This window comes from Cygnus atratus, chromosome 14 (assembly GCF_013377495.2).
Source record: "Cygnus atratus isolate AKBS03 ecotype Queensland, Australia chromosome 14, CAtr_DNAZoo_HiC_assembly, whole genome shotgun sequence".
Lineage (NCBI taxonomy): Eukaryota > Metazoa > Chordata > Aves > Anseriformes > Anatidae > Cygnus > Cygnus atratus.
In genome coordinates this window covers 12,634,636-12,646,186 of record NC_066375.1, presented here as the reverse complement: position 1 = coordinate 12,646,186, position 11,551 = coordinate 12,634,636, and the positions used below count along the sequence as shown (strand labels likewise).

General features: G+C 60.5%; 1 protein-coding gene across 1 annotated transcript; it reads right to left on the bottom strand.

The window, feature by feature from the left end:
- Window positions 1-654: 654 nt before the first annotated feature.
- On the bottom strand, window positions 655-8,833 carry RELL2 (RELT like 2). The gene is made up of 6 exons (XM_035562947.1): window positions 8,626-8,833; window positions 7,661-7,726; window positions 7,517-7,583; window positions 6,998-7,186; window positions 2,583-3,114; window positions 655-696 (listed from the first exon to the last, which is right to left on the bottom strand). The coding sequence occupies exons 1-6, from the start codon at window positions 8,831-8,833 to the stop codon at window positions 655-657; spliced, it is 1,104 nt and encodes a 367-aa protein (XP_035418840.1).
- Window positions 8,834-11,551: the final 2,718 nt, after the last annotated feature.

Sequence of the window (11,551 nt, the reverse complement as noted above, 5' to 3'; positions counted from 1 at the left end):
AGGGCTGGAGGCTCCCATCTCCATCAGCATCCCCCAGGCGCTGCGCAGTCCCTCCCCAGTGGCGCTGGGGGCTTTGTGCCGGCGGGTGCTGCACCGCGTCCTGCTCGGTGGCACCGCTGGGGCTGTGCTCTGCGGTGAGTTTGGGGATGCGGGGGGCTCGAGCTGGTGCCACTGCCCCTGCAGCATCCCTACAGAATCCTTCTGGGGGGTGCGGGGACTGGGTGGCAGCGGGGTGCTGGGAGGGAGTCCCCACTTGTGCCAGGCTGGGGGGACCCCCGGCGTGGGGGTGTTGGTGCTGGGTGGGAGTCAGGTAACTATTGCTGATGGGATGAGGTCTGTAATGTCCGCGCGTCGCTCTGGCCATGCCAAGCTGCTTGCCCAGGCTGGGGCCGGGGCCGGCTGCCCCCCGCGGCAGAGCCCCCAGCCCGGTGTGGGGCCAGGGGCCCCGTGCCTCCCGTCGGCTGCTCTGGCCAGGAGTGGAAAGGAGCTGCGGGGAGAGAGAAGTGGGATGGGGCTGGCCCATGGCCACCGCTGTGGCCAGCCGGGTACCCCCCGCAGGTAGATGGGCGCTCTGCATGGCTCGGCCCCTCTCTGCAGCCGTGACCCCCTGCCCACCCCAGGACCTGGACGCGGGGCTGGGGACGAGCACTCACATCACACAGTGGCTCCTCGGTCCTGTACCATGGTGCTGGGCTCCTGCGGGAGGGGGAGAGATGCAGGTATCAGGCAGAGCTCCTGGGGGAGCCCAGCCAGGGGCTCCGTTGGCCCCATCAGGGACCCACGGGCCGGTGGCCATGACCCCGCTAACTTACAGCCCCATCCCCATTTCTCTGCCCTTCTGCCGCCTGCAGGACGTACCAGGCAGCAGCTAACAGTCTTCAGGGTGGCCCTGGCAGGGACGTAAGGGACGGGGTAGTTGCTGAGCAGCTCCAGGACTTGGTAGCAAACATCTTATTGACATCCCATCACTGTCCTCCCTGTGGCCACCTGTCCCCGATCGTGCCAAAGCAACACCACCAAGTCCAGTGGAGCGGCCCCAGGGCTGGGTGCTTGGCTATGCCCAGGGCTGTCCGTGCTTCTCCTGCCCCACATCTCAACCTTCTGCTTTGTCCAGCCCGCCCCTTCCCTGCTCTCCTCAATGGTGAACCGAAGGGAAGATGAACAGAAGGAAAGGGCTGCGTGCTGGGCCACTGGAGGAAGGAGGACCTCTTGGTGCCTCTGCAGTCCTCTGGAGAGGTCTCTGAAGAAAGTCTGCAGCCATTCAGCCCCTACTAAGGGCCTTCCTTAGGCTTTCCACATTCACATCCATCCTCCTTCCTTCAAGCAGGCTCCCAGCACTGAGGCACACAGGTTCTTTCCTCAAACCATTTGTTTCCCTCCTCCTCCAGCAAGTAAGAGCCTGGAGGCAGCAACAGGGAGCGGGCTGGCCCACTGAAGTCCAAGCACCCCATCTCTTCACTGGTGCTGCCCAGAGCTCGCTAGCAGCTCCAGCGTGGTGTCAGGTGGGGAGGCTGGGAGCTGCCCAGGTGCTGCTCCCCGCTCCAAGCACCAGGGTGGGTATAACAACTGAGCCCCAGCCTGGTGGCTTCATCCCTTCCCAGACTTCAAGGCCAGAAGGGCTCCTGGGGGCATCTTGCCCTGCCTGCATGTTGCTGGCTGCGGTGAGCCCTGAGGGAGAATAAGCCCTGTGCAGAGGGACGAGGAATAGTGATCCCAGGAGATGTCCCCAAAGAGCCCAACCACAAAGGGGCTGAACACATCCCTTGCCCGAGGGGCTGGCGGCTGCAGGTCTGCCCTCGGGTCTCTGCTGCGTCAACCACAAGGGTCAACCACGGCCTGCCTTTCCCTGGACCATGGGCACCAGCAGGGTGGGAACAGTGTCACGGTGACTTGGCACGTCCCAAGGAGAAGTCACATTTTCTCAGACCCATCCCATCAGAAGCGCTCAGAGGGTGTCCGTGGAATGAGAGCACCCCTCTTTACCACTGCTACAGGTATTAGAAAAAGGATGGGAAAATGCAGCTAGGGAAAGGGAGCAGGGTGTGCAGGATGGAGCAGGTCCTGCACCGCAGCCACCCCCAGCTCCTCCGTCCCTGCAGTGGGGCTCATGCTGCTGTGTGGAGAAGAGGAGCCTCCAGGAGACCTCATTGTGGCCTTTCCATGTATAAAGGGGTTCAAAAGAAAGATGGAGGAAGACCTTGTCCTAGGGCTTTTAGTGACAGGATGAGGGGCAATGGTTTTAAAGTGAAAGAGGGTGGATTTGGTATAAGGAGGAAATTTTTCGTGATGGGAGCAGTGAGATGCCGGAACAGGTTGCCCAGAGAAGCTGTGGATGCCCCGTCATGGGGAGTGTTCGGAGCTGGGTTGGATGGGGCCTTGAGCAACCTGGTGTGGTGAAAGATGTCCCTGCCCACAGCAGGGGGCTGGACTCAGTGGTCTTTAGAAGTCCCTTACAACCCAAACTGCCCTGTGAGCGTGTTTGGCAGCACCCAAGCACACCAGGACCTTGGGCACTGCACCGTAATCCCTCAGCCCCTCCAACCCAGGAGACCACCAGGGGACGAGGAAGAGGAGGAACCCACCTGCTGCCCCATGGCCTCTGCTGCAGGCTGTCTTCTGCTGCTCTCCTCCCTTCCCAGCTCCTCCGCCCCTTCATGTAGGCTCAGGCTCCCGTGAATATCCGACACCTCATCTGCTGACCCCAGTCCGGCCTCCTCCTGGCAGATGCTGCCTCTCTGTCCTCCTTCCTGCCCCAGCTGCCCCGGGATGCTGAGGCTCGACCCTCCCAGACCCCGACGGCTCAGGTGCCTCCACTGGTGACTTGTGCTCCCAGGAGAGCTGCCCACCCTGCCCGCCGCTCTGCCGTCCCGGCTGCCGGGTGTGTTTGGAGCTGGGGTGCTGGAGCGGCTCAGCTCCGTGCTTTTTGCTCCCCCCTGGACGGCCCCATTCTCCAGGCCACCCGTGGGGACAGTCCCGTTGCGAGCCCGCTCCCGCCGCAGCCGCTCGCTGCTGTGCTCCAGCTCCTCTGTGCTCGGCTCCCTGCTGCCGTCAGGCTGGGCGCCGTCCTGCTGCTCGGGGAAGGTGGGCTTCTTCCCGATGTGCGTGACACGAAACCTGCAACAGGGGACAGGCGGGTCAAAAGCTCTTCCCTCTGTTCTCCCACTGTTTCCTTCCCAACGCTATTTCCAGCTTGCCTCCAGCGTGGGATCTTCTCTCTTTGTCGCCAGCCCGTGCTGATCTCCAAACTCTCAGACCTGTTCAGTGCTGACACCCGCCCCAGCCATGCCCTGGCCACCTCACCCCAGATTTCCTTCATTTTCTACAGAAAGCACACCCAGTACAAAGTGCTGGTAAAGAGAAGGACGAAAAGCCCAGTCCAGATGTTGGTGCCAGCCCTTACGGTCTGTCCTCCCATGGCAGGACAGGTAACAGCCCTGAGATGCAGCCTGGCCAAAGAGGGGCTTGTACAGAGCCTTGGATGTGGATTTGGTGCATTTTGGGTAGATCCCAGGGAGGAAGGGATCTGTGTAAGGGGCTGCAGGGCCGCTTTGCAGGCTGAGGGAAGGGTGAGCTGTGTGTGGGGACAGGTATCAAGCACGAAGAGGAGCTGCCAGGCTAAAACCCACCAGGGCAAGCTGTGCGCAGCCCCTGGTGCAATGGATGGTGCTGAGCGGCCTACCAAGCCTCCACTGCATGACGGGGAGCAGCTCAGAGCTCTGGGGAGGGAAGGAGAACTGCAAAGTCAGCCTGACACGGACAACGGATGAGTGTAGAATCAGAGGGGACTGCAGTACTGCACTTGGGGAGGAGGGAGAGGTTAGGGAACTGCTGTCAGTTTGGGATTTGGGAGGGGGAATGCACAAAGTCTAAAAACTGCAAGGGAGCTGGTGCTGACAAGCTCTGATTCCCCCATTTAAGCACTGCACACCACAGCTAGACCAGCAGAGGGGAAATGTCTCCTCCGGTGAGCTGGTGCCCACCAGACAGAGCACTGGGCCCACCACAGGGGATTCAGGCCCAGAAGGCCCTGGCGCTGCTGGGGCTCGGCTGTGAGTCGGCGGCAGGCAGGGCAAAATGGTGCCAGCAGCGAGGCTGAAGCGCTGCTGGGGCTGAAAGAAGAGCAAGACCTGAGTGTTAAGTAAATGGCCATCCCAAAGGAGGACACTGAGAAGGAAGGTCCAAGAAAGAACAGATCCGAGATGAGCTGCCAGAGCGAGTGAGTGAAGGACACCACCAGAGTGGTCCTGTGTCAGGAACAAGGAAAGACGGGCTAGCAAGCAGAAGACAGCAACAAGGAATGTGATTTCAAGAAGATGTTCAGGTTACCCGATGGTAGTTCTTAAACCCTCTTGAAGCACAGGGGAGCTCCAGACAGAGGCAGTGCAGGCCTCAGCAGATGGCCAGAGCACCAGGTGGCCAGAACCATAAATAACATCACCAGGGTAGGCAATACAGACTCCTCAGCATCACAGCTTGAAACACTGCTCATAAATTGGAAGGGCTGAGAAGGGAAATGCTCCAGTTTGGAATGATGTTCCCAGAGGACTGCTGGGGTCAGGCCGAGCCACAGCAAATGTGACCTTTTAGGTCTATCCAGGTATCTGGAGACAGGGCACCAGCACGGTGATACGTTAAGGCCACAGAATGCTCCAGTCCCAAAAAGGGACCGGGAGGAGGCACAAATGATGGGACCATTTCTCAGTAACACCTTTGAGCAGTGTCAGCCTGAAGGAGACGGGAAGGCACTCAGAGGAGCAGGCAGGATTCAGGCTGGAGAGGACATGAGAAACCTCCGGATCATAAGGAGAAGGGCAGGAGCATTTTGGTGTCCGCCTAGTCAGCACGGCTAGGGCACTTGATCCAACAGGACACAACATGCTGCAGCTGAGCGAGGCGGGGACGAGACCTCCGTGAGATGTGGATGGGCTGCGTATGAGCTCCGCCACTGGTGGGTCGGTGCGTGGTGAGGGAGGGCTCCCCTGATGTGGCCGCTCAATAGCATGGTAGCGATGGCAAAGATGAAAGGTTTAGGAAAGCCCTAAGACAGATGATAAATTATTCAATAATATGAGAGTACAGATCATTTAAACCTGATTACCTCAGAATTACAGGACAGTTCAGGTGGGAAAGGCCTCTGGTACAACCCTCCGCTCAAGATGGAGCCATCTTCCACCCTTAGTCAGGCTGCTCGGGGCTCTCCAAAACCTCTCCAGCTGGGTTTGGAGATCCCCAAGGATGCCAATCCCCCTGCTGCTTGGGGCCCTGCCATAGGGCAGCATAATTCATGGGGCACAATGCTTCCTCTCTGTGCCTCATCCAGATTTCACTAGGTACAACCTGCGGCTGCTGCCTCTTGCCCTTCATGGTGCATCTCTGAGAGGAGTCTAGCTGCATCGTCACTTAAATTCCCCTCATCCTTCTGAGTGGTTTCAGAGCAATTAGATCCCCACTAGACCTCTCCATGCCAAACAAACCCCATTCCCTCATCAGCTCTTCACACACCGTGTGCTCCAGCCCCTGACAGCCTTGGTGGACCCACGCTGACCGCACCAGACCTGGTCAATAGGAAAGGGGATCAGACTCCCAGCTGCTGTCTCCAAGGCAAAAGCAACAGCCAAAAATGGATGAACAAGACCTGAGGGCTGCAAACAGAAGCAGGTTAAAGTGGAGTTTTTGTGTGTGGTCATGAATCAAGGTGGCTTGTGCAATCACAATACTCATAGCAAGACACAGCAAGGGCACTCCCTGAAAAGTCATCAGGGAACTGGAAGAGCAGAGGGGCCAGCTGGGAAACACGAGACATAATTTGGAGGTAGAATTTGGAGGTACCTCACGGACACATAGGCCCCTTAGCAGTTGGACCTCATACCAAGGAGATTCAGGAAGTGGAAACTTCTAACATATAACCTTGGAAAAGGCTTGTGTGACACAGGAACTTAACAAGGATAAGGAGAGAAAATTGGGGTGTGAGGGAAGGCGCGTTTCGGAGGGGACCATCTTCTCCAGGCACACAGAGCTGAGTGAGAGGAGACTGAGAAGAACATGGGTGAAGGACACAGAGGAGCAGAAGGAGCTGGGCTCCAGCCAGGAAAGATTAGCCATGAATATGCAGCTGTGCGGAGATCTGGCTTACCAGCCACCAGCCCTGACACCAAGGACAGCTGGCAGCAACCAGCCCAGAGGAAGCCAGAAGCTTTCCTCCTGCAGAAAGGGGCGATCTCAGATGGAGTTTGGCACGGGGAGGTCCTCCCCTTTACCAGCTCCCCACACAGCTCCCAGTTCACCTCCCTTCTGAGACTCCTAGCTCCGATGGTGGAAACAACCCCTCCCAATGCCCCATCTGGCTCATCATTACCATGGCAGGACCAGACCTTTCTGCTGGGGAATGGGGCAACCTGGGCAGGGTCACAGATTGTATCAAAGGTTGATGACTGCTCAGAGACCACAGGCAGCTCTGGGAGTCCCTTGAGGTGAGAACAGATGGGGACTGGGAGACTATTTGTGGGAAGTGTCAAGTACACTCCCCTGCTCTCATATTCCTCCCACAGCATCTGATTACAGTCATCATTGCAGGCAAAGACCTGGAGGAGAATAGCCACTCTTTCATTCTGATGGTGGCGACTTGCAACAGGAACCTGTGTCACCTCCTCCCTCTCCTCACGAGATCCCTAAAACCTGGGGCCACTGCCCCTGCAGCAAGAAGGACCCCAAGTCGCATGTAGGTGGGACAGCAGGCTTTGAATGGACATGGAATTGGGGCTCTACCCGGCTCTGAGTCAGCAGGGCAACCCAGGCCTGAGTCACCTTGTGGAGAAGGAAGGGGAAAGGCACCCATGCGTCATGGCCTGCTGCATACCACGGGAATTTGGAGGTGCGGGAGGCACCTGGCCCTCAGGACTCCTGAGCAAGGGGTGTCTGGCATAGGGTAAGTGGGGAAGGGGAACCGAGAAGTCTCTCTGTAATGCTTGCTCCATCAGAGCAAGGCTCATTCCAGTACCTGCCCACTGAGAAGACGGTGGTCTCTCCAGGATGCATCCTGCCTTTGCCATCCTTGGACCTTCCTTGCCGGTGCAGCGGGTGCCTCTTCCTCTTGCTGCAGTGGATGCAGGGGGCCTGCGTGGAGCCCAGATGCACCGTGTGGTGGTGTGGTGGGCCCCCATCCTGGCTGTTGCGGTGGGGACAAAGGCTGTAAGAGGAAAAGGATGTGACAGGTCGTGATATCTGGAGGAGCCTTCCCTACCCTGGTGCAGCCTCAGCGCGGCAAGCCCTGAGAAGCAGCAGTTCCTGAGGGGACCTCCTGTTAGGACAGGAGGAAGGGATATTCCTGCTGGCAAAGAAGTGAAGCAGTCATCACAACCCCCGTGTCCCAGAGGAGAGGGACTTCTTGTTGGGAAGATGCTTTGTAACAAGCTGCCAATATGGGAAGGGGCCGGGTTCAGAGTCTGAGGACCCAGGTGATGCCCAGCGGTTGCTTCTCCCTTACTCTGGAAGAGCCACAAGCTTTGGCTTCCCTCACCTGGGCACTGGCACTGGGATGTCCCCTTCATTGTCCCCCAGCATCTCCTTGAGGGCCTCTGCATTGGCTGGAGAGAGAGGAAAAAGGGAGCGTGTCAGCCAAAGCGGTCAGCAAGGCTCCAAGCCAGCCCAAGGAAATGCTCACCTTCGTTTTGGATGATGCATCTCACGATCTTCTCCACAGTGTCCTCATTCAGCTCCTCCTCTTCATCTGAAAGGAGAAAATGTGGCACTGAGGGCGTGGGGCTGGGAGGCCCAGCTCAGCAGGAGCTGTGAGTGCCGACAAAGGCCCGAGGAGCTGCAAGTCCCCACGGCTGCAGGAGGAACCTGAGGAACTCCAGAGCTCCACCCTGGAAAGGACGGGGCTGAAATGGCAGCCAGTGGTGCGGTGAGGCGGGGGCACATTGCTCCTTCTGGGGAGCATCCAAGGACATGAGTGGGTAGCAGGTTTGGAACAAGCTTGAAGAGGAGGCTCCTCGTGAGGACAGTTCAGCCCTGGAGCTGCCACCTTCAGGATGCTGCGGTGCTAAAGGCGTCCAAGGGTAAACGGGACAGGTTCACAGCCAAGAAACCCACTGGGGGCTCGCTAAATACATAGAAACCACCTCTGATGGAGAAAGTCACAGAGCTACAGTGTTAGAAGCTTAAAGGAGCGTGCTGGCGAAACTTGGCTGGATGTCTGCCCTGTTGTGGCACTCATCGCCAGCATTCATCACAACCTGCTTTGAGGGGGCAGGGGGCTTGGCTGAGGTCTGGTGGGCAGCTGCCCTGCACAGCATGGTCAGTGGCCGCTGCTGCACTCCTGGAAGCCCGCAGAGATGTTTGCCTGGGCTGTGACATCTCCAGCAGGCAAAGCCAACCTGGAAACTTCACACACCATCTTCGTGCGCAACCAACTCAATCCGCGAGCTCTGGCGTGCACCCACGGGGCACAGCTCGGGGCTGCACAGACTCTGCAAGCACATGGTGGGGACAGGCCCTGGGGAAAAGGGTGGGCACCACGTCCCACCACAGGGCCCCTGGCCACCCCCAGCCCGCACTCGAGGGCTGAGTTTAAGGAGCACCAAAGGGCAGCACCGCAGCCCCCCACACCCCGCTCCCCGTACTCACTGGCCTGGAGCTCCGCCAGCACGTCCTTGTTATCTGGGTCGAGCTCGTCCCGGAAAGTCCGGCACCGGTAGCCCTTCTTCTTCAGGACATGGCAGATCAGGAATCCTACCAGCCCCATGATGAAGAAGACGAGGACGAGGAGGAAGACCATGGACAGGCTGTGCTGGGGGTCGGACTCCCCATCATCGCTGCTGCTCTGGTCGGACATGCGGATCTAGGAGAAGGGGGAAGGTGGCTCGGAGACCCCCGGCAGGCTCCCTGCGCCTCCTCCTCCTCCTCCCTGTGTCCTCCGCGCTGCCGCCGGGCCCTGCTGGGTCAGATCCGGCTCCCAGCTCAGGATGAGGGCTCATCCCCAGCCCCGCCATGGCCGGCTCAGCGCGGTTTCCCAAGGACACATCGCAGCCGGCGAAGCATCCCAAGGGCAGCGGCGGCACCAGCCTGGGGCTGCCGCATCGCCCCCCCGCCCCGCCGCAGGCAGCATCCCAAGGGCATGGGCCCCCAGCATCGCCCTTGCCGGAGCCCCTCGCCCCCCTGGCTACTCACAGCAGGGAGCGGTGGCGGCGAAGGGCCGAGCCGGCCACCAGCTCCCACATCCTCCACCGGTCCCCCCGCAGCTCCTTCCCTCCGCTGCCGCCTGCCCTGCGCAGGGGCTCCGGGGGCCCTCCTGTCCCCATCCCCATCCCCGGAGCACGGCTGCGGCGGTACCTGGGCCTGCGGTGCTCCGCAGCGCTGTCCCCGTCACCTTCACCTGCCTCCTAGCAACCCCGCATCCCCGCGGCTGGGGACCGCCACAAGCATCCTCCGCTGCCCCGGCTTCCTCGGGAAGGAGCCAAGCGGCTTCTGCCTGCCGAGGCAGCGCCTGCGAGGCAAAGCACCCGCTTGTCCTCAGCTCGATCTCTCCGGAGCGGCTGCGGCGGGGGCAGGCTGCAGGGGAGCTCAGGGAAATGCTGCTGGCAGCTGCAGCAAGGGGCAAACGGGAGCGCCGGGTGCTAGCACGCTGCTCCCTGCCCCAGGGCAGCCTCACCCCAGCTCTGGGCAGCCCTGCTTCCCCAGCACCCTCCTTTTTGGGCAGTTTTAGGGGGAGCAGGGTGGAAGGGGTCTCAGCACGGGGGCGAGGTGCGTTTATCTGCACCAGTGGGAGCGTGGCAAAGGAGCCCCCGCAGCCCCCACACCGGGGACACCGGCTCTCCCTCCTTCCCCAAAAAGGACCGAGCTGTTCAACATCCCCACCCGTGGCAGTGCCACAACCTCCTCCTCCTCTACCCTCACTCCAGGAGGCTTTACCCAAATCTACTTTGCTGCAGCAAATGAAGCCTCTGGGTCCTTCAACCAGTGCTGGTCCTCCACCCAAAAAGCATGTCACTTCTGCAAGCCCTGGTGACACTGACCCTCCTGTCCCACTGCCACCGAGCCTCCTCCAGCTCAAGGACAGCTGAACCAGCCCGTGTGGATGGGTACAGGTGAGGAAACCCATAACCTAGCCACCGGCTGTGCCACCGTGACAGCTCCCGTCCCCATCCAAAAGTGGCCAGCAGAGCCCTGGCAGTGGCTGCGAGGAGCCCAGGACCCTCCTCCATCCCCGTGACTTCACGGGGTCACCACATGGTAGGCGCCACCCTCCTGCGTGCTGTCCCGGCAGGGAGAGAGGCTGGGGTGGAGGCAGACCAACCGTGGCAGAAGACCACGGGCAGTGGGACAGGAGGGTGCGGGACAGGAGAGGGCTCCTGCTGGCAGTCCAGCACGCTGCGATGAGCCACAGCATCGCACGATCTGCTGTCAGGGTGTTAAAAGAGGTTTGCTCTGTGCTTGGTCAAAGAGGGCTCCTCACTGCTCCCGAGCCCTGGGGCAAGGCTGACTCCCATCTGCTCTCGCACCCACGCTGTCCTTCACAATAAATCCCTTTCTGCTCCCTGGCGCTTCCGCCCACCCGGTGCATTTCTGCGTGGCAATCCTCCAGGGGATGGAAACAAGCTCTGGCCCTGCCATCCCCCTTCCCACAGCCAGGGCCACCCTGCGTGGGGAGGAGGAGGTGGAAGCGGGGCAAGGAGCAGGCTCTGCTCCTGCCTGGCTCCTTGCAGGGTATTCCCAGCCCACGGTGTTTCTCCTCCCATCCGTCCTTCCTTCCACCAACAGTTATAGGGCAGAACTGGGGCATGGTGTGGTGGCCCTGGCCACAGCATCCCCATGGAGCTGCCGCATCCCCGTGGAGCTACATCCTCCACCCCTGCTCAGTCCCTTCAGAAGACTTCGAGGCTTCAAAGCTGGAGGCTCCAGTCCCCTCTGGGAAATTGCAGCAGCTCTGCCCCACAACCAGCCCCGGTCCCAGCACATCGCCGTGTCCCCTGTCCTCTGCTCTCACCGCAGCGGTGTGGCAGCCCCCACGACACCACCCGTCTGCGCCGCGCTCGGTGTCCCCGTGGCAGCTAACAGGGACAGGTGTGGAAATCCCGCGGGCGGGCTCCTCCTGGGGTCTCTGCTGCGATGCTCAGTGTGGAAATTGCCATAATTTCTGTAAAAACACTACGGCCAAAATCAACTCTCGCCAGATGCTTTGCCAAATCTTAACCCCCCCCCCCCGTAAGATTTCCAGACGTCGCTGGCACATTAAGTGGCCTTTAAAACGAGGGTGTTTTCACTACTGGGGCCCGAGTCCCCCCATGCTGCCGCTGTGACGCCTGAGCAGCCCCGTGGGCCCGTCTGGGCGTTATCTGCCCCCCGCACCTTGAGGTGCCAGCGGGGGCGGCCCCATGTGCTTTATCCCGGGGATCCCAGCTGGGGGCAGATCCCGGGGGTGGGACGGGTGTCACAGCACGTCCCCTGTCCCCCACGGCTGCCTCCCTGCGCCCTGTCCTGCCAGTGCCCGCGGCTGGGCAAGGGGCAGGGGAGAAGGGGGACATGGGGGGGTGATACTGGGAGTAGCTGGGAG

Excerpts from the sequence above, each read along its gene's own strand:
- RELL2 (XM_035562947.1), bottom strand. The coding sequence starts at position 8,833 with ATGTCCGACCAGAGCAGCAGCGATGATGGGGAGTCCGACCCCCAGCAC. Across the intron at positions 7,584-7,660 it reads ATGCATCATCCAAAACGAAG|CCAATGCAGAGGCCCTCAAG; the intron begins GTGAGCATTTCC and ends CTCTCTCTCCAG. Across the intron at positions 697-2,582 it reads CAGAGGCCATGGGGCAGCAG|GAGCCCAGCACCATGGTACA; the intron begins GTGGGTTCCTCC and ends CCCCTCCCGCAG.